The sequence below is a fragment of the Chrysemys picta genome, chromosome 7 (genome assembly GCF_011386835.1).
Source record: "Chrysemys picta bellii isolate R12L10 chromosome 7, ASM1138683v2, whole genome shotgun sequence".
NCBI classification, from domain to species: domain Eukaryota; kingdom Metazoa; phylum Chordata; order Testudines; family Emydidae; genus Chrysemys; species Chrysemys picta.
The window spans coordinates 4,464,487-4,486,914 of record NC_088797.1 but is presented as its reverse complement, the minus strand read 5'-3'; the positions used below and the strand labels follow the sequence as shown (position 1 = coordinate 4,486,914).

General features: G+C 40.9%; 1 protein-coding gene across 21 annotated transcripts in view; it reads left to right on the top strand.

Moving 5' to 3' along the window:
- CADPS (calcium dependent secretion activator) overlaps positions 1–22,428 on the top strand; it is a 354,315-nt gene that overhangs the window by 202,358 nt on the left and 129,529 nt on the right. For all 21 annotated transcript variants that reach the window (XM_065550658.1, XM_065550667.1, XM_065550661.1 and 18 more), the window contains exons 8-10: positions 5,287–5,426; positions 10,076–10,142; positions 21,180–21,288. In XM_065550658.1, coding sequence (XP_065406730.1) covers positions 5,287–5,426; positions 10,076–10,142; positions 21,180–21,288 — 316 coding nt within the window. The remainder of the gene's footprint in view (positions 1–5,286; positions 5,427–10,075; positions 10,143–21,179; positions 21,289–22,428) is intronic.

Below are 22,428 nucleotides of genomic sequence, written 5' to 3'. Positions count from 1 at the left end.
AACTGTTTCACTTGCTGGTGAGAACTGGAACATACCCATGAGTCTTAAATGGCTGCTCCCAGGGCCGTGTTAGACTCATGGGGTGAAATCCTGGCCCTGTTGAAGTCCATGGCAACATTCCTACTGACTTCAGTGGGGTCAGGGTTTCACCCACGGGGGGCAGCAAGGTCAATAAAATATAAGAACACTAAGTACATTTTTTTAATGAGAACAATTTAAAAATACATCAAAACAGAGGGTCCTAAAAGTACTTACAAGGAAGCTGCTTTCCTCAAAAGCAGATGTTTTACTGGACTGGAGATCAGAGGTTTCTGTCTGCATCAAAGCTGGGGTGGAGGATCTCTGGTCCTTACTCCTTAATACCAAGCTCTGTGGGGAGTGGGGTTCCCTATGCCCCTTTGTACTGGAGGCTTTGGGAGATGGTGTGGCAGATCCCCCAATCATATGCCGATGTTACTGCAGCAGTCAGGTTGCAGGACGACCCACAGATCAGCTCTGCTCTCCTCCATGGCCCTACAGGGAGGACTCCATCCCAAGTGAACACCCTACCCCTATCCAAAGCCCAGCCACTTGGGCATGACATAGGAGAAAGGTTCTTCCCCTGGAAATAGAGAGCAGATGTTTATAACACTATCCCTGCCCTTCCCTCCTGCCCTTTTACTGCCAAATGCCAAAAACTTGCTTTGAAAAAGATTTTATTTTTAAAAAGTGATTGGAAATGAAAGACCATTATAACAGCACTAAGAAACGCGGGCCGTCTTCAGGGATGCTGGAATCAAACCTTTCAAAGAATAATACATGCCCTGCCAGTATTGTCAGTATTAATCCATATAAATAACACAGTTTTGGAATCATACCAGTAAAGTTTGTCTGGATGATTAAACATAAAGGATGAATCTAGTGGATAAAATTCAGTATGTATAGCATTAAACAAGGTGATGAATAAGGGCCTGATCCAAAATACATTACAGTTGACGGTCGATTTCAATGGGATTTGGATCAAATCCTAAAAAAGTGCACTGGGTATCAGTGTCAAGGGCACTTTGGTCTCCATGCAGAAAAAATAAATTATAGTTTGTTGTATCAGAAGTAAAGCTGAAGCTCAATGGAGTATAAAAAAGGGATGATAAACTGGGTTGGTATTTGGAAGTTGCATGGAATAATACCAGTCAGGAATGAATGATAGAAACACCATAAGTAATGAGGGTGAATACTGCCAGTTATAAAAAGAATTTGCTTGCCTATAGGCTAATATATTATGAGGAGATGCATCTCGCTGCCCAAGAGTGGAGACTTTAAGGAATTTTAACATGCATTGGTGTGAGTCACCAGAACAGGATGAAAACAAAACCAAAAAACCAATGTAACAAAAAAACCAAGTATGAAAATGAAAAGATCAAAAGACCGATGTTTATGCATCAGGAATGGAGAGAGTCATTTCAATACACAGAATAGTTACGAAATTACTGAGGCTTTAGCCACACACATCTACATGTATTATAATAATTGGGAATAAATTACATGAAGGGATAGAGGTAGAGTCACTAGAAGGAAATGAAATATTGTACTCCCAGAAAGTAGTGACAGGCTTGGTCTTTCTATTCTTCCTTATCTGAGAGGCACTGTCCTTTCTAAACAGTGGGCCATTGCTTGTCTGCAATCCATGGCCCAGTTATCATCGATGTCAGTGAAAATTCCAAGCACACAAAGAGGGTAAAACATGACCCCTTGTGGCAATTAATATTAAATGCCATGATAATGAGTGTAGAATAAGCAGATGGACAAAAAGATCCTTTTGAAGAATTTTCAGAATTCTTAGAGTTACCAGGTCATGACCTCAGCCGGTATAAACCAGTGTAGTTCCACTGCAGCCAGTGAAGTTCCACTGATTTGCACCAGTTGAGGTTCTGGACCATCATCTCTTCCCTGCCGGAGGCGGAAGTGAGAAACGCTGAAAAGGTTATAAACCTTTTGCAACAACTGATATCTTGGCATCTGATATGAATATGCACTGCTATAGGAATATGCCAGATGTATTTATGTGCATTTTAAATTCCAGCCCTGTGTTCAGTCAGGAAGCATAGAATATAGAAGGTGAACTATTGCTAAAATTTAACCCAAAATCAATTGCTCCAAAAGAGGATGTATGCTCAGACTCACAAAGGGGATGGGGGGCTCTTTGAAGACCCCTGCCAACAAACTGACCTGTCTGAAATTTTGCCTGCTGCCTCTCATCTGACTAGGTAAAAAAAAAAAAAGTAAAAAGTTGGGGGGGGGGATTTTATCTGAATTTTATTTTTCCCCCTTTTTTTTAATCTCATTGTGTGTTTAGAATGGCCAGGCAACTGCTATATTGTTCCTTTTGCGAGACAAGGTGGGTGAGGTAATATCTTTTATTGGACCAACTTCTGTTGGTGAGAGAGACAAGCTTCCGAACCACACACAGCTCTTCTTCAGGTCTCTGAAGAGGGTCCAGTAAAAGATATTAGCCCAATCCCACACCTTGTTATTTAATATCCTGGGATCGACATGACTACAACTATTCTGCAACATTGTTACTTTGTTTTGTGTGTTGCAGAGCAGTCCCTTTGGTATTTTCGGGGGGGGGGAGGCAGCTTAGTTAGGAGATAAAATGCAAATAGCTGTTTGTACGTGATGTCCATAAATATAGCCAAATATCGCTCTGCTATGGTTTGCTGGGTATTGGTGAACCCCGCCAGCAGAGGCTGTCTGGGGTCTGCTCCATGACACCTCCAACTCTCTCCACAGGAGCAGACTGTAAGCGGACCCTCATTCAGGGCTAACGAGCTGAAGGCTGATTTACTTTCAGGACTGTTTAATTGAATTCAAAGGGATTGCCTGCGGTGGGAAAGTGACCGCCGCTTCCCTTTTCAGTAGGGGTTACTCACTCTCACATTGATGTTCCAACTTGTTTCTTCTTCAGTAATATTGTGTCAAAGAATTGGGCTGCATCCTCCCTGACTGGCGCACCTGCAGTAATTTGACTCCGAGGCGTTCTGAAAGGAGCCAGACTCAGACACTGACAGGAGCCTAGTGCAGAAAAGAATGGGAGTGAGAACCAACTAGCTATCTGAGAACTTCAAGGAAGAAGGATTGTTGTCAGGGCATATATATGTAACAGAGACAAACCAAAGCGCCTACAAAAGCTATAATTTAATGAGCCAAAAGCCTCCATTTGGGAAGTGTTTGTATTTCTTCAATTAATGTAATTTTGTCCTAAGTCTTATAAAAATAACAATGAGTAAAGGACACACATCTGCTGAACATTTCTCTCCATAATTATAAATCTTTCATGGTTTACATTTAAACTTATTGCACTCTCCTGTTTAAATTACTTGACTCTGTGGCATATGATCTAAAATCGATAATTGACTGAAACACCTCTCTCCATTGAATCAGTTACTCATGGATCAGAGTCATCCAAAAATTAATTCAAATAAAACCCACCAAAACCAAATAAAAGCCAACAAATTATTCTCCTTCTAGCAGACTTTGATCAGGTACATTATTCCATTCAAAATTATAATACATCCAAATTGTCTCAGATGAGTACTAAAGGAGCTGTGACTTCTGCATTTCTGCTCAGCGCTGTTCATTTTCTTAACCTCATCCCACTCATATGTCAGTTTCGTCATTTAATTGTGTCCTGTCTATCATTTAGGTTGTGATCTCTCTAGGGCACGAACTGCCCTTTTTGTTACATTTCTGTATAGTTCCCAGCTCAATGAGACCCTGAGTTTTGACAGAAGTTCCTAGTAATATTATTACTACTAATAAAGGATTTTTATCAGTAATAATCTTTATTCTTTTCTCTTTTATTGTGTATGCTTTACTCCTTAAACTATTTTAATGAATACTTATTAATAATAGTTAATAATAATTAATAGTTAATAATATCATACATTTAAACAATTTAACCTAGATCACCAATTAATTAGTTATTTAACAAGGTTGCTCATGACCACCAGGTATTAGCTTTTCCAATTTAATAACAAATGCACTAAACCAAAACACTGATCTCTAGTAGATATTTCCCATTATTCCTTATCTTCTGCTTTGAAGGGTAAATAATATATAAAGTGCCCACACTGTAAATAGAATTACAGAAAAAAAAAAGTGTGTTAAAAGAACATTAAGGTTGCAAAGCCAAGCACTCAAAAGTTAGGATATGCCATAAGAATGCACAGGCATCCTTAATTAATTTGGCCTCTTTGTATGTATGCATTATGATGCAATTTGTAATTGCATGATCTCCTGCTACTGTTCCCCTGAATCTCTGATCCTCTCCTCTCATCCTGTTCCTTACCCACTTCTACATTCAAGTCAAGATCCTCCTTCTCCTCCACGCTGCCTGGGCACTAGCAGGGGAAACACTGAGAACACAGGTTCCCTGCTCTCAGTTCCTGTGCTCGACATCACTGTAGCCTCCAGTGGCCATGAAGAGCATTTGTAGGGAAAGTCTTGCTCAGTACCTACAGCGCTGGACTGGAGCACCACTGGTTACTCAGAGGGGATGACATACATTGATTCCAGTCAGCATGTAGGATCTGCGAAGGGAAGGAGCAGGCCCAGTGGGGTGCAGACAGAATTGTCATAGAATTTAGCTGGCAAACTTTAACAAGACTTTACTGAGCATGTGCTAACTGAGATTTTTCAAAGGCTTTTCATTTTGCCAAATGTGGGCAGATTTTCACAGGGACAGCAAAAGGCACATCCTTAATGCTAGGTTGACCTCTTTTAAGTCAAATTTTAAGTCCCTGTTCCAAAGCATTTTTAATTAAAACTTTCCAAAAAATCTCTACCTGAGGCAGCCAGCCAGTCAGCCCGAACTTTTGGCAAAGTTATAAGCAACTGAAAACGGTATCAAAATGGAGAATGTCCATTAACTATAGCAGGTTGCTACCTGCTCCGCTTGTAGTATCAGTATGAACTGCCCTGGAGACTGACTTATCTGTGAAACTGTGAATTCTTTTGCCTTAGTCGTTTCTCAGATGATTTAAAGATGGAAAAATACTGACAATGGTAAATGTCACATATCGTGACCACATGCAATTACATTTTTCAGGACACTGAGAATAATTATGCAGCGCTAGAGCAGCCAAGTAGGTACAATATAAAATCCCAAAATAATAAAATTTAACTTAAAATATGGTGAGTGAAATCCTGCCCCTAATCAAGTCAATAGGAATGTATTTTAATTCCCAGTTAAAACCAATGTAATGGGTCACTTCTCTCCTTCACCATTGCTATCTTTGTTTTGTGCAGGTGGTTCTTCACCCTACTCCGAATAGCCCAAAACAATCAGAGTGGCACAAAATGACTGTTTCCAAAAACTGCTCAGATCAAGATCTAAAGATCAAACTTGCAGTCCGAATGGATAAACCTCAAAACATGAAGCATTCTGGGTAAGTGCTTTGTTTTGTTCTGAATCAATTGGGTTTGAGTTTGGATTTTATAACTTGAGCATGACAGGAGTGGAGAGAGACTGTTTTATTCTCAAGTTCACAGAAGGATGAAAGAGGCATAAATATAGAAATGGAGCTAGTTCACTCATTTGCAGTGCACTTTACATATTTTAGCATAATCCTTTTAATACGCTCATGTGCATCATCCTAACAATTTAAATCCTTAAGCAGTACTCCTGAGGAAATGACTAAGGATTTTAGTTTCTCTGATAGAAAATAACCAGTGAGATGCCCTGGTCTTTTATTTCAACATCAGTATAATTTCCCAATTTATTCTGTTTCTTCCAACGTTGAATTCTCAGAACCAACAAACAACGGGCTTTCTGCTTGAGATATGCACCAAGGATGAAGATGAACTATTAGCATCATTATTTATATTGGGATGTATAATCCTTTACAATTGTAGAATTAAATAGAATTCACATAGAGTAAAACATGAGGGTATAACTAGAAGTAATGGGATGGAATTTAAAGTCATTAAAAGTTATACCTGAATATCAGACTGAAACTCCCACCAGAGATATCCTAGGCCATGGAATAGTCTCATGAGGGAATGATGGAATCCCCCATTGACTGAGACTTTGAAAACTACAGTAGACACAGCAGACACTAAAAAAATACAGTAGGGAAAATGTTCTTTGTTGGCAGGGAAATGGGCTAGATGACCCAACTGGCCTCTTCTGTCTTTTGGGCCCAGATCTTCACTCACATTGAAACAGTGGGAGTTGTATGTTTGTTTCTGAGGGCAGAAAATGAGGTCTTCCTATCATGATTCCATAAACCATATGCACTTCAGCCAATCCTGAGCTGGCCGATTCAATAAACTCATTTAACCAAAGAAGAATACTTCCTCGTCCTTTATTTTCTCAGACAGGCAGATAAGCACATTCCCCATACTACCGGATTATAAACCAGATCAGCTCTAGGAGGATATAACCAAGGCCATTGGCAAGGCTTTCCTCTCTGATTTCTCCTCGAGGAAGAGTATGTAATAAATAGCTACCACATAAACCATCCAGAAAAAAGATTGTTTTGTTTAACTTCTTCTCCAGATGCGTATTTCTATAGCTACAAAAATTATTTATTTTCATAAAGTTTTGCATCATAATTGATAGAGGGATCAAACCACTCATCTCCTTTCTTTTGTCTTCCTCCGCCTTGTTTGTCTGTCCAGTAGTGCGGTCAGGATCCCTAGCCACATTTGGAGCATAGTTGGCCATCACAGGGTTCCAGAAATCATCCGTAGAGGATATTCTTTCATCCGTCATATTTGTTTTCCTTGCAGCTTCTGATGGCAACTGGACTGAATAGCCTAGCTTCGGTCGTGCTTTTTTGGTCTAACGTTTGATTTAGAAGGTGCTGGTTAAAATTATTTACTTTGAAATATTGGTTCATTGCAATAGCTACCCTTGGAGCCTGATCCGGAACCCATTGAAATGAATCAGAACCTTTCCATTGACTTCACTGGGCATGTGAATCAATCCCTACAGCTTCATTGCAGAGAATCTGTGTGTTAGCTAAATATTGTACAGTGTGGAGACCAAATTTGAGGAGTTCTATTGGTGTATGTCTGGATGACCTCACTGGAGTTACTCTGGATTTATAATGGCATCACTGAGAGCGGAATCTGGCCAAAGTCTTTATTAGAATACGCTTCTCTTCAGCACTCACATCCTGGCATGCCACTTTGTTGTGCAATACATTTAGGTTGTCAATCAATGATTTGACTGTTCAAATACAGAACAACTAAAAACAGCATGTTGCGGTGCTTGTCAGCACTGAAGTCTTGCAATGTTTCACTGCTGACACTTGTTGACAAAACAGCATTTAATTATGAGAAATCAGTTATAGGTTGGGATTTTACGTTTTGTTTTGTTTTTAAATTAGCTGAAACAGGAAATCTCTATGCAGAAGGACCTAGAGTGAGTCTCAATCTTAGCGTAGAACCTACAGCTTTATATGTTACCAGGTGTGAAATCCTGGATCCACTGAAGCCAATGGCAAAGCTCCCTTTGACTTAAATGGATCCAGGATTTTAGAAGGTTTAATTTACTTGTTTGCCTATTAATTTGTGTTGAGATCACAAGTTTGCTGATACTAAATCATAACATTTCTTTTAGGGTGCCTAATGAAACAGGGTTACCTGTGGGAGGAATGGGCAGAAACCATTCTACCTTTGCACCGAATGGTCTGTATCCAGGGCTGGTGGAAGGATATTTCACGCCCTAGGCGAAACTTCCACCTTGTGCCCCCCTCCCCCGTCCCTGAGCCCCCGCCCTCAGGCACCCCCCCCGTGGCAGCTCCCCTCCTCCGCCCTGAGGCACTCCCCCTCCCCCCGTGGCAGCTCACCCCTGCCCCGCCTCCTCCCCGAGCATGCTGTCGCTGCTTCACTTCTCCCGCCTCCCAGGCTTGCGGCAGCCAATCAGCTTAGGCACCGCGAGGTGGGAGAAGCGAAGCAGCCACAGCGTGCTCAGGGAGGAGGCGGGGCGGGGTGAGCTGGGGCGGGGAGTTCCCCGGCGTGCCGCCCCCCCCCTTGCTGCAGGCGGCCCTCCCCGCGCTCCACTGCCCCAGCTCCCTCCGCCTAAATGCCGGCGGTGACTGGGGTGGCCGAAGATCCGGCTGCCGCGGTCGCTGCCAAAGAAAATGGCGCCCCCCCAAATCCTAGTGCCCTAGGCGACCACCTAGGTCGCCTAAATGGTTGCACCGGCCCTGTCTGTATCCACCTGTATAAGGACATGAGAAACCTCCCATTAAAGTCAATGGAAAAACTCCCATTAACTACAGATCAGCATCTATAGATGAAGCAAAAGTAACTCACAGGACTTTTGATTATATTCTTAGAATGCTTTTTGATGCCTGATTCTGTTAATTGGCTGGTGCACCCTAAAGTCTGAAACTGTGCACATTTTATGTAAGAGTCACACAGAGTCAAACCCCAGTTTACCATTCGAGACAATGACAAACTTCTCATTGGCTCCAGTGGCAGCAGAATTGGGCTCCAGGTTTTTGTAACATAAACCAAGACCCCACTACCCAGGTTAGCGTATTATGTGGAATTGGGTGTGTACCACGATGGAAGCCTATACACTCGCAAAGACTATGTATTCATACGGGATCGCTTTTGACAAACAGGACAACCAGCATAACAGAAAATTACTGTCTTTGTATTTATTGGTGCAGAAAAAAGGCAAAGGGATCAGATATCTTGAGAGAAACATGTTGATACAGTACACCACAGTCCCATTGAATAAAACCAGTTAACCGCACTGGATGATGTCTTTGTGTTTATTATTGTTATTATTACTACTACTACTATTATTTTTGCCAGTGTCTTTATTATGGATTGCAGTGGCAGCTACAGCAGGTGCTTTATCACAGAGATTACGCACAAAATGAGTTTTAAAAGCCCTAATTCTTCCTTTATAGGGGTGATGAATTCACTTCCTTATTAGAGAGAGTTCATTCCATCTGAATTACGGTAACCAGGTAGATGCCTAGAAATTTGCCTTAAGTTTATCAATCAGGTTATTTAGTTGAGTCAGTCCAAATTCTACAGTCCCAGTTTTTCGTGTTTTGAGTAACCCTTATGTTAGATAACTCCCCTCAACAAAATGGGTTTGTGAAGGCTAGAAAGTAATGCTAAATGTTTCCAAGATTTTCCACTGCAAATATCATCTGTTCCCACTTGACTGTATGGTAGCTGTTCTGTAAAGTTAAAGGACTCCAATAGTCAATAACTCCACAAACGTCCTTTCCTAATTCAAACGGCCCACTTCTCTGAGTTATACGGCTCTTATAGCAGATCGGATGACTTATGCTCCTTACGCTCATCCTTACTATTTATTTTTTCCTTTTAAAGAAAAAAAGGGGGAGAAAATAATGCTGAATAAATACATTTTGCCTTTTTAAAATGTGGCCATAAAAATAGGCAGTAATAGGAAATTCTCTGAATAAATCATCCCCAAAGAGCTGATAGCGTGAATCCCTGAAGGTTGGTTTCTGGAATTGCCTGCCTGTGTTAGTTCTGGATCCTACTAGGTCATCAATATTCCTCTGAAACTTGATCACAGTGGGCCCGATTCTGCTGTCACGTAAGGCCCAGTCCAACACTCATTGAAGTCTAGGGAAGGACTTCCATTGTCTCCTACAAATTTTGGGTCAAGCCCTTTATCATGTTTTACTCCTGATTTACACCAGAGTAAGCAAGAGAAGAATCAGCCCCTTCATGTTTGAGAGTTAGCAAATAATGAAATGATGGCAACTACTGTACATAACACACATTTTCCTGCTTACATTTTACCAGTTCTCCATCTAAGAGATTTAGAGCACATTGGAGATTGTGTAAATGTTCTCTGACATTAATCATGAGTCTATAATAGCTTTTTATGTTGCTATCTTTACAGCTTATTTTGACAGTAGAAATCACAACCGTGTTCTTTGCTAACTGTGCATAGTTTGGGACCCTTGTAATTCTTCCTGGTTTTGTGTTGACTTCCTTGTCGAGCTGTGGAGCAATGACACTACAAAGCAATAGGAGAATAAGCAGTGTGTGTATACTGAATTCAGCTATTCTGTATTTTTTCCCCTAGATACTTATGGGCCATTGGTAAAAACGTTTGGAAGAGATGGAAGAAACGGTTCTTTGTGCTGGTCCAGGTAACATTTCAGCTAAAAATTAGTGTTAAATTTAAGACTGATCAGTGGATTTAAGTTTGTTTTCATAATAATTTGAATTTTAACACTAATTGGTGGTATTGTTAAATCTGTTCTCATAATAATCTGAAATTTTTATAAAACATTTTCTAAAGTATCATTTGGGCAGCCGTGGGGTTCTCAACTTTGTCATAGAACAAAGGTTCTGAAGGAAAATAGTCTCTTGAAGACACATCCGCTTGCAACCTCCAAATCCAAATCCATAGCATTCCTGCAGCTACCGTGGTGCTTGGTAACATGAGGAAGTAATATTAGGGCAGGATAAGATACTGAGATAAGAGGAAATAAATTCACTCTACTGTGATTTGTGCTGTTGGGTGCAGATTCTCCATTTTGTACCTGTGGGATGAAATTCTGGCTCCTCTGAAGTCAACGGAAACTTTGCCATTGTCAGCCATGGGGCCCACATTTCACCCAGGAGTTTATCTCCTCTCCCTGCGTTTGAGCCATCACAGTTATCAGTACTGAACATCCTCTCATTCAGCCCTTACTGGTCACTGTGCAATGTCTTTCTTTCTTCCTATATATATATTTTTTTACCCCTCCACTTTTAGTGTCATCTGTAAGTTCAGTCATGGTTGAGTTTCGTTCAAAGAAACCAAAAAAACAAAAACAAACCAGGCAGAAAGCAGGCGCCACCCTGCAGAGACTTGTTTGGGTTTTTTGTTAAGTGAGTTGGTCCAGAAAGTACCCTGTAAACTCTAGAAAAGTCTTGGTCTGGGCAACAGCTGGGTAGGAAGGGTGTCTTCTTGGAATGTTTGATCCTTCACCACTGTCAGAGAAGCACTTCCATTGACCATCTGGAAATGTTGTATAAACCAGCCGTAGTCTGTCAGTCACAGCTTCGGGACTCTATCCACTCTGGCTAGACAAAGCAGCTGGAAACCTAGCAGATCCAGCTTCACTGATGATTCCCCCAGTGGAGAGGACATGTCTAATAAAAATGATGTGTGGCCAGGGTGGATTTTAGCCATGCCCATGTGTTGCCTTTGGAGCTGTCGTCAGGTGTAAGGACAGCCCTGAAGTGAACCACTAAGGTAGAAAAAAGCCATCCTGGGCAATGGTCCTGTGCTGAGAACAGCTTGGCTAGACCAGAGAATTCATGCCAGAGAGAGAGAGAGAGAATATAAGGCCTGATTCCGATTTCATTTACACCAGTGCAGATCAGGAGTAATCAAGTTAATGGGTGTAATCTTGCTCCCATTGAAGTCAATGGCAAACTTTCAGTAGAGTTAGGATTGCACTCCATGTGTGAAACTGTTGGATTTGATTCTCATTTTGCACAAAGTTTCAAATTTCAGTCTGAATTCCATTGCCTTTGCTACAGCTCACTCTTTATGTGTATAAATCTTAATTTATAAAGAGGTCATTCTGCTTTGGTACTATTCAATATTTTCATTAGTAACTTGGATAATGGAGTGAAGAGTATGCTCATAAAATTTGCAGACCAAGCTGGGAGGGGTTGCAAGCATTCTGGTGGAAAAGAGTAGAATTCAAAATGACCTTAACAAATTGGAGAAATGTTCTGAATTCAACAAGATGAAATTCAGTAACGATAAAAGGGCAAAGTACTTCACATAAGAAGGAAAAATCAAATGCACAATTACAAAATGGTGAATAACTGGCTAGGTGGTATTATTGCTGAAAAGGATCTGGGGGTTTTAGTGGATCAAAAATTGAATGAGTCAACAATGTGACGCAGTTGCAAAGCAGGACAATATAATTCCGGGGTGTGTTAACAGGAGTGTCGTATGTAAAACACGGGTGATAAAAGTCCTGCTCTACTCGGCACCGGTGAGGCCTCAGCTGAAGTACAGTGTCCAGTTCTGGGCCCATACTTTAGGAACAATGTGGACATATTGGAGAGAGTCCAGAGGAGAGCAACAAAAATGATAAAAGGTTTAGAAAACCTGACCTCTGAGGGGAGCTTAAAAAACCGGACATGTTTAGTCTTGAGAAAAGAAGGGGGAACCTGATAACAGTCTTCAAATATGTTAAGGGCTGTTATGAAGAGGATGGTGGTCAGTTGTTCTTCATGTCCACTGAAGGTAGGACAAGAAGTAGTGGTCTCAATGTACAACAAGGGAGATTTAGGAAACACTTCCTAATTCTAAGTTCAGGAATAGGCTTCTGAGGGAGGTTGTGGAATCGCTGTTACCGGAGGTTTTTAAGAACAAGTTGGCCAAACACCTGATTCTGTCTCAGCACAAAGGGCTGGACTTGATGACTTCTCGAGATCCCGTCCAGCCCTACATTGATATGATTCTACGGCACATTGTTAAAAATGCCAGTTTACACCACAGTCAGTGGAACTGCACCAGTGTTAAACCAGCAGTGAGAGGATTGCTTAGCATTGTCACTGTAGACAAAGCGCAATTGGTTTAGATGGTAATTGGGAGCCCTTGGTATCTTGCAGGAGGCACTCAGCTTGTCACAGGCCTAGGCTCTCGGAAACTAAACCTTAAACTGTTTCAGACTTAATTGCTGATAAAGGAAACTACTATGTCAAGGCATTTGGGGAGAGAACAAAGCATTATTAATGACCCTTTATGTCCAGAAGACACAGAAACACATGCATAGATAATCTGATGCTAAATATTTTACGGTGCTATTTTCTTTCTTATATTCTGTGTCTGAATTAACAACCATATGGCAATATAATTGGCAATGAAACTGGCAATTGGATTATCCTTTAGCATTGAATTATAGGTATCAATTCAAACTTTGTCTCTTCTTTTCTTGTGCACTGGAATTCTCCAAACCAGAAGCCTTACTCAGAGAAGTAGCTCTTAATCCAGGGACTCTCTCTCCTTCATTGCAGGGTCCTCTGGGAAGGTTCCTTTGGCATTGCTTGGAAAGCAAGGTCTGGGCATAACTAGAAATAAATAAATGAAGAATAATTGTGAATAAGCGTTTGCAGGGTTGGACCCTAATCTCCCATCTAATGAGAAAAGCCAATCCCATTTGTCTCACACAGAGTCCTTATTCTGATCCTTTCCACATTATTATAATTATTTGTATGGGTTTGGATTTTGTGCATTCCTTAGCATGAGTCTCACTACTAATCACATATGCAGGCATCCCACATGTGAGAGCTTGGTGTTAAACACATGAAGCCAGGCCACATTTTCGAATGATACTAGGTCTTTATTCTTCAAATGGCGTGAGTAAGATCATCATTTGGCCTAGTGGGACAGTTCGCTTGAGTAAAGCAAGCAGGATTTAGCCACTGAGAAAACTGCACTTCTATAGTCTGCCTCAGAAATTCCAGCTGCCATAACAACTGCTCTGTTATGTCACTTTGTTAATGTGAAATGTTCTGCTGTATGTCAAATATAAACAACAAATGCACTCTGTCCTGTCCCTTAGATGTAGCTCAGGCCCATTGAACTTGTCAGCAGGCAATAAAGATTGAATACAAATATTTTGATCTCCGTATGTTTGTCATTTGCTTTTCATGGGATGCTAAGGTTGGCTGCTGGTATTAACCCTGACTGGAAGCAAAGGCACTGGTGCCTGTAATTCACTGGATTCTGCTAAATGTACTGAGCGTGATAATGGTTAATTATATAGAGAATGAAGGATGGGGAGCGGTGATGCATGAGGCTAGACACCTGTGGTGGAGTTTCTGCCGAGTCTCCAGAACCAAGAGATGGAATTCGAAACATACCCGGGTCTTGTGGTACAACATCTAGATAGGATGGGTCCTATGTACCATATGTATGTTGGGGGAGAGGGAGAGGTGTTCTGTCTTCCCTGTCTTCCCGGTTATAGTTAGCCATGTGGCGAGGATTAGACTTTATATCTGAGTTTATGTCTGTGGGTTGTAATTGTAATGGTTCTAAAGGACTCCAAAAGAAGGATAGGGGAGCTTTTAGGCAGTGGTCCTGCCATTGGATCAGCGTGGGTGCAAGGAGCTGCCTGTTTGGCTGCAACGACCATGCCCAGTTGTGGCATTTTTGAATTTTATAGCAATCTGAACGAATCAATAAACGTGGTTGCCTTCTCTTCTTCTGTCCTCTCCCTTTCCTCCCCCCAACTTCGCTCCTTCTTTTGCTTCTCCTCTCCCCTCCGTTCAAGTCCAGTGTATGCTCCCAGTACAGCTTCAGCCCCACCATAAGTAATTTTTGCTGTGGGGTCTGAGAGCAGTTAAGTTATTTCCCTCTCCGTTTGGAGGGGAGAGCAAATCCTAGGCATGTCGTCCCAGGAGAAATTCACAGGGGTGATATTGCTGCCATGTATTAGCCCTTTGGGGGGGTCGGGTGTTTCATAGATTGCAAGTATTTATTAGAGTACTTGATGCACATCTGGTATGTTTTATATGGGATAAAAAGTGGCTTCCATTCGAGTAATGGGGTATTGCACAAGAAGCCAGAAGGAGATGCTTTCCAGGAGGCAAGTCCACTTTTAGTTGTCTTCAGTGTGAAAGTGCAGTTATGATTTTACTCACATTTAAAAATGTGAGAGGAGAGTAATAATTCATTTATAGTTTGGCTAAAACAATCATTTTCATTTTTTACTGGGGCTCTCTGTGTATAAGTGCTCAGATATTACAGTGATGAGGGCTATGAAAGTACCTAAATGGATGGATAGATAAATGATCAGCTGGTGTGTAGAGGAGAAATGGTTCCTTTGCTCAATTTCTATGTTTTGTGTATTGTGCTCGCTAATATACACTCCCCTTCTGCATGCAGGAGTGTGTCACTACGTGTCTCACAAAACAGTCTCCTGTACTTGCTCTGCTAACACACCGCCGTGTATTAGAGGACAGGATTGAATCCAATAGATACAATTTTCTCTTGAGTGTGTCGCCCACCCCCCTTATAGCATGTGCCACCCTTTGAGATGAGCAGCAGAAGAGCAGAATACTGATTAGATGTAAATTACATGGCAGAGACTCGTTACTTGCCTCATTTTAAATTCCAAGATATGCAGTGTGAAAATGATGGCAGAATATGGCCCTAAGGTTGGATGGAAACAACCTCGCAAGTGAGGAAACTGCTTGGTAAAGTCAATCCTAATGCCAGTGGCTGTTGTAAGCAGTGAAATCTTTTAGATCAAAGTTTTACCATGACTGGTTGAAAAAGGTAGTGCACATTCATCCTAGTACATCTGAGCCCATCACTGACTTTCTAAATGTCTCCTAACTGGCTGCTTCAGCTAAATGTACTCAGCATGCGAATTTCAACCAGCTGGCTGTTGTGGTCCTTGAGAGGCAATATAAAATACTTGGAGCATGCAGAGCTAGAATTCGTGTATAGCATACAGCAATGCACTGCAGCACATAGTGAAATGAACAGGAGTTAGTACTCATGTTGGTTTTGTTGGCTACAATAGAAAATTCACAATTGATTGTAATTCTTAAGGGCAAGAGAATTAATTACTTTGAGATTTCAGACTGAATCTATTTTTGTCATGTCATCTTCGCGATAACCCCGTTTTGATTCTCTGGCAGCATGTGGGAAGTAACACTTTACAGTACCTGGATGACATGTCTGCCATGTAGCTTGAAGCAATTTTCAACTGATTGTGTCTGATGATGTTTGTAGAACATTTTGGAACCAGATCAACTTGCTGTAGATTAAAAACAGTTGCCGTGTCTGTGCCTGGATCTATAGTTCTAGTGACAGACTCTCTAAACTCACTATAATTTAGACTAACAGTGACAGCTCCTGCTTTCAGCAAAACTCAGTTGATTCTGGGTAAGATAAGATGAAATGAGCATTTGGCAATGCCCAATAACTAACAGTACTTAAAAATAATTCCATAAAAACAGAATATTTTAAACAGACATGCTGGCTCATCACGGTAGAATTCTGACAGTAAGGGCCCAAATACGCAGCTCTTACTTGTGTAGATTGGTGTAAGTGGCACTACTTGCATAGATTTCCTGGATTCAAATCTGCCCTTGGGAACACATTCTCACAACTCCCGTGAAAAAGTTAATGTGCTTGTTACGTGTGGTAGGTACGATTGCTACCTTTAAACATTTAGAAATTGAACGTAAAGAGTAATTTATTGATATCTGACATTTTGTTCTGGTCTGTAGTGTTTTTTAGGTTAAGATAGAGTGCCCATTACGTTCACTTATGTCAATAAAGTGCTCGGAAGTCAATATATCTATCTGGAACCAGAGGAACTTAAGTCTTCTGTCGCTGTAGAAAACTGTACTGCAGCCGGAAGTATTTTAGTACAGTTTCTGTCCTCTTGGAAGAAAATATTTGTTGTTAATCTAGAAATGGTCCATTTAGGAATTCCTCATTGTCCCTTCAGTAGTGAGGAACCGGGATGAAACTGAATAAGCTGTGTTGTACTCAAAGTGAGGTACAGAAATGAACAAGTATGTGCAAAGTTCTAGGAGAAGGGGTGTCAGACAGAATTGGTGTATTTGATTGTTAAGGAGCAATTAAAAACAGTACTCATGAATATACATCCGTCCCGTTTATTAATTATTAGAAATATACACCTGGTGAAGGAATACGGTGAAACGAATAAGTAAAATCTAATTTGCCAATCTAAAATCAGTGACCCTTGTCATTTCTCTCCTGTTTTCTCTGTTTTCCCTTTTCTTGTTCTCTTTGTCCCTTTCTCTCTCTCACCTTTTGTTCTTCTTCCTTTCTTGTCTGTTTCTTATTAAAAGGGATATTCCTCTCTATGTTCTGTCTCCCTTTCATCCCCCTCCCTGTCTGTTCCTTTCCCTCTTTTCCCAGTTTGTACCCCTCAACTTTGGCTCTGTGTGAACCTTGCAGGCTGTCAAGTAAATCTTGTGCATTAGTCGTTCCTCCTGGCAGGCCACTCACAAACCTCCATACAGAGTAGACCACTGGTAAGCTCAGACAGGTTAGGGGCTGATGTAGGCAAGGTGCAATCTCCATCCAATTCTGCAGTGCTAGCCAATGGAGAAGAAATCTGTGGTTACACAACAGGCAACGAGGATTCTCTTCTCCCACCCAGACACCCCAAAGAAAAAACGCTGCATCCAGACATCTCCGTGGGTTTAAAAATAGTAACTGCCCATTTCAATTCCTGCAGAGGGCCCAGTCTGACCCTCTGAAATGAACCTGGAATATAAATCTCCCAGTAAGCAAATTTGTAGAGAATCGTTCTTAGACTGAGTGTGATGATCCCATCCCTCATGGAATAGAAAGATTCGCATTTTATCACTAGATGTGGTGTCAGCTTGTTTCTGAACCCAGGGGTAAATACTTCAGGGCCAGCACTTGCACATAGACCGCTCCTTTTGTGTCGCAATCCTTCGTCTCATCTACCTGAGCTGTTTTAAATGTGAATATTCTGTACTGCTCCTGCACAGTTAATACTTTTCGTGACTAGCAATGACAGCATATTGCTGTCTCATCTGATACCAATGAGACCTTGACATGCCATCTTCCAAGAACCTTAAAATAAGAGTGTCTAGCGTATTCGTACTGAGTTTGGCCTCGTTGGGAGCTTTATGGAAGTTCCATGATTATGTTCTTAGAAGCCTATTCTCCTCCCCATGGTATCAGAGAGGATTTCTGCAGTAACTCCTAGGAGTGCTAATGGAAAAGAGCAAACCAACTCTACATCTACACACAGGAGTCGCACTGGTTTAACTAAGGTTGGCTACTGCACTAATTGAGCTTAAACGTCTTTGACTTTGAGTGTGGACAATCTTATGCTGGTTTGAACATGGCTTATAGCTGTGTAGCTTATATCTGTTAAATAATACAATGGGGCAAGCTACACCAATATAAGCTCAGTTTAAACCCATGGACGAGTGTCTACACAGAAAGCTGAAGTGGTTTAAGCTTACTTGGTACAGCATCACACCTTTAGCTAAACCTGCGTAACTTTCTGTGTGGAGCAGACCTTGGTGAGATTTCATGAAAATGCATTTACTTGCAATACTGTAAAACTTTATTACACAGTTCCACATTAGGCTGTCCTCTGAACTCTCTACTTCTGAATATTGTCTTGCCTTTAAAAGCGCTTTATAGTTCCGGTGCTACTTAAAAGTATGTCTGCACTGCAGTTGGAGAGGGGATTGCATGTAGACATGCACCCAAGCTAGCTTTAATCTAGTCAATGCAGTACCAATTGCAATGAAGGCACAGCGTCATGGGCTTGAGCGCAGGCTGCACAAGCCCATCCAAGATCCTGGGGACTTGGGCAGCTAACCTGTGCTGAAGTCCATCACGCTTCACTGCTATTGGTGCTCCCTCTAGCTAGACTAAAGCTAGCTCGGGTGTGTCTGTACGTGCTGCAATCACACCTCCAACTGCCGTGTAGACAAACTTTAGGTCTCTGACCTCATCTCTTTCTATGGTATCATCCCTCTTGTTCCCCGTATTCTCTTTCAACCCTTTTACTTGGACACCAATTACTGCACACCAGGAAACATCCATCAGCTCCCTCAAAGCGACTTTTAAAAACTACTTATTCCATGAAGCTTTCCAATCATTCTGTTTGTTTTTACTTTGCATTGTACTTACTCGTGCCTTTAGACAGTAAACTTTTCAAGGGAGGGACTTATTTCTTGGCACCCTTCGTCTATTGCATAGCCCTTTGCTCACTTACAGTGCTATATAAATCATATTTTAAACTTGTCCAGAGGACAGTGGCTTTTGGACACTTCTGTTTTCATTTGACTCATCTTACTTTTCCTGTCATATGACATGTAACCTCTCTCTCTGATGTAAATTAACCCTATGGTAAGTGCTCAAAATCCTGTTATACCACCAATATAAATCATTAGCTACATTAAAGATCAAAAAAACTAATAGGAGATGAATGAAAACCTGTAGACTAAGATTTGGGCTTGAATTTTTAAAAAATCTATCTCAATTACAGTACCATAACATGGGGAAATATTTTTTTGGTTATGTCAGACTGAGAAAAGGAAAGTTATTGGAGTTCAAAGGTAATAAAAAAAACCCTTAGTCTTACCAAAATAATATATGTAACAACAGTGCAATTACATGTTTTAATACTTCATGAACTCTATTCTTGATAAGTAGAATGTTCCAAGCCACAGATGGAGCTCTAACAAGAAAGTTTCCTTGGATCAGTAGAATGAGAGTAGTGGTATTATTTGTATAATACTGTAAAATTAGAAATACTGACTAAAGTGTGAATATATGTGTGTAAAATATGTGTGTGTACATAGTTGATTTGGCTGGTTTCTTATTGGGAATGAAGAATATTTTCTGTGTCCAAGAACTCTGAGATGCAATATATGCATAGTAAAGAGAGTTTGAAAATCAGCACCCACTTTCTGGGTTAGAGAAATTATTCTGTACTAGAGAAGAGTTGTTGTATGTTGCTATAACTGTTGCAGGAAATAAACACAAGTTGTATCACTAGAGGTTGATGTTAGATTAAAATTGAATCACTCCAAAGTTAATTTTTTCTTGACATCCCTAATTTCAGAAGGTAACTACTTGTAGAGTAATACAATTCTCATTATTTTCATGAAGTAATTGAGAGCTGTCAATAGTAAATAATCAGTAATAAATTCAGCAGTTTGTCCAGCAGGTGGCAGCAACATACTACATGTAAAGTACAACTGATTGAAAAATAAATGCAAGAGTGCTCTAAATTCCGTGTTTGTAGGCACTAGGCTTAATTTTAAATGTATTATTGTTTTTACATTCTTTTTAATTATTGAATAGCTAGGAAGGTTGAGTACATAATTTCAATCAAAGTTCATGCCAAATGCTTATGTCTAGTATGCATCTGAAAACAATATCTGTTGGTTGTTGCTCAGTATTCTTACTGGTGGTACTAAGCAATGAACTTAACAGGTCACTAGTATCTGTCTTTTAATCTTATTCCCACAAATGTGCGGGCTGTAGATTTTTAAGAGCCGTTCCTGAGAATAAGTTGCCATAATGAAATAATTCTTATGAGTGCATGACAGTATTTAACACAAACCAGTAGAGGGCAGCAGTGTATCGAGCAGTGATGTAATCTGCTTGCAAGTAGTTTCATGTCTACAGCTTTAAATAAATAGCATTTTATGAGCGATAGATGCCACAAAAATATATGCTGCATGTATATTTATACTAGAGCAATGTCTCTGTAGTTTGGAGGCAAATCTCTTAGCTGCTTGGCTGCCGTGGAGAGCGAACACTTGCACACAGACTGTCTTTCAAGATGTTTCCGCACTTCCAAAAAATGACGAACACGATCCATTAAGATAAGAATTTTAAGGAACCACATGAAGTCAAAGTTTCATCCAGAGGTCAACAAAATGTCTAAACTCATAAAATTATGTAAGGAATCCAGGCTCTGACACAACCTTAACAAAGTCATTTGAAATCATTTGACAGTAAATTTCCCTGTAAGTTCCTAGCCTAAAGCACAGAGAATCCTTTGCTTTCTAACAGTCTTCTTTCAGACATTCCAGATTTTAAAATGCTAAGTACAAGTTGGGTCTTGATGCAGCCTGATGGCCTCCTCAAGGCAATTTGAGAGCTGACGGAGATCCCGGAAGCTGAAAAGGCTTCCATCAAGAACTTGACATTGAATGTATCATGTCATACAGATGGTAACTCAGAGGAGTGAGATCTGCCATTTACAGCACTGATGACAACAACTGCAGAGATCAGTGGGATTTTAAGATTGCTTTAATATGACTGGCACCTAGCAATTTAGCTCACATTGTTTGTGACAGGGTGTCACTCTGGCACTTGTCTGAGATGAATGATAGAGTTTTTAAAGCATGTAGCTTCCTCTTTTAGGGAAATAAAAAAACATATGTATCAATGCAGAGAATTAGGAATCAGCTGTAAAAGAATGTGTAAGAAAATGTTTTGCTAAGCATATTAAAGTCATAGTCTGGCAACGATCAATAAGAAAATAAAATCTTCTTGATCAGTAAATGAGGACATGCCCTGTGCAAAACTCCAGTTATGGAACATCATTTGTAAGCATTTACACTTTGAATCTCCCTGTTGTGGTAGCGTGGTGCCATCTTAGCTTTGTGGTTTTCTTCAGGTTAGTCAATATACGTTTGCTATGTGCAGTTACCGGGAGAAAAAGGCTGAGCCCCAAGAACTACTGCAACTTGACGGATACACAGTGGACTACACTGACCCACAGCCAGGTACGAGGAACGGTGACAGGGTTTTGCGAAGCGATAAAGCTTGTCACATTTATGAAACTGCAAAATATAGCTGCAAAATCAAATCCTTTTTTTTTTCTGTCTTTGTCGCTAAACCGTGAGTGGTTGTCTTATACATATGTTTGTGTTTATACTGATCGTTATCTGTTCAAAACTTGAAAACCACACAGCCTCTAAGTTGATGTGGGGAAACCAGCTGAAGATGAAATATTATCAAAGGTCTTTCTTAATGGCACAGAGGCTGGCATTTTCACAGGAAGCTAAGGGGGTTAGGCACTCCCAGTAAAACCAGTAGGAACTGAGTTTCTAACTGAGCTAGTCACCTTTGAAAATCCCAACCTAAGCCTTCAAGTTATTCTCCACTGACACACACGCCCACCCCTCCTATGCCAACCAATGTACCTGTTTTCATCATAAAAAAAAAATACTTACAAGACCAGAGTGTCATTTTCACTGATCTGGCTTTTCCATGGCCTTTCCTCTACCTGTTTATATACACAATAGTCCACTTCCTGATCCCATTTCTCACGCTGAGTAGCACCACACCTTACTGATTTCAATAGGACCACTTGGCAAGGACAGTGCTACTCATCATCGGGCTCTGGTTCTCTGTGCTGAGTTGTGACACTGCATTCCAATCTGAGCAGATGGGATATGCTACTTTGGGCTGTTGGGAGCTCAGCTGTTCTTCAAAGATGACCAGCTCAGCTTTGTGAAGAACTAGGAAGGACCGCACCACTCCACTCTGAAATCATGGCCACAGCGGTGTCAGTGGTAAAACTCCCATTGGCTTCAGTGGGTCTGGGATTGTACAGATTGAGGTTACTGTAGACAGAGGAATGCATGTATTCGTCCCTCTTAAATGAACTTCAGCAAGTAGCCAGAAAACAGCTGCTAAGGATCTGATTCTCTTACTCCAGGTTTACACTGTTGTAACTGAGGTCAGAATCTGGCCCCAAATCAGGGAGCGAGAAAGAAACAAACATGCACCCTCTGGAAAAGAGAAATGCATGAAGCCCTGGGTCCACCCTGAGTCTCGTTTCAAAGATGAGAATTGGTCGGGGGTTGTATTAAGGGCATGGCAGATAGCGGGAGTTTTGCTTGAAACTACAGTGCCAGGCC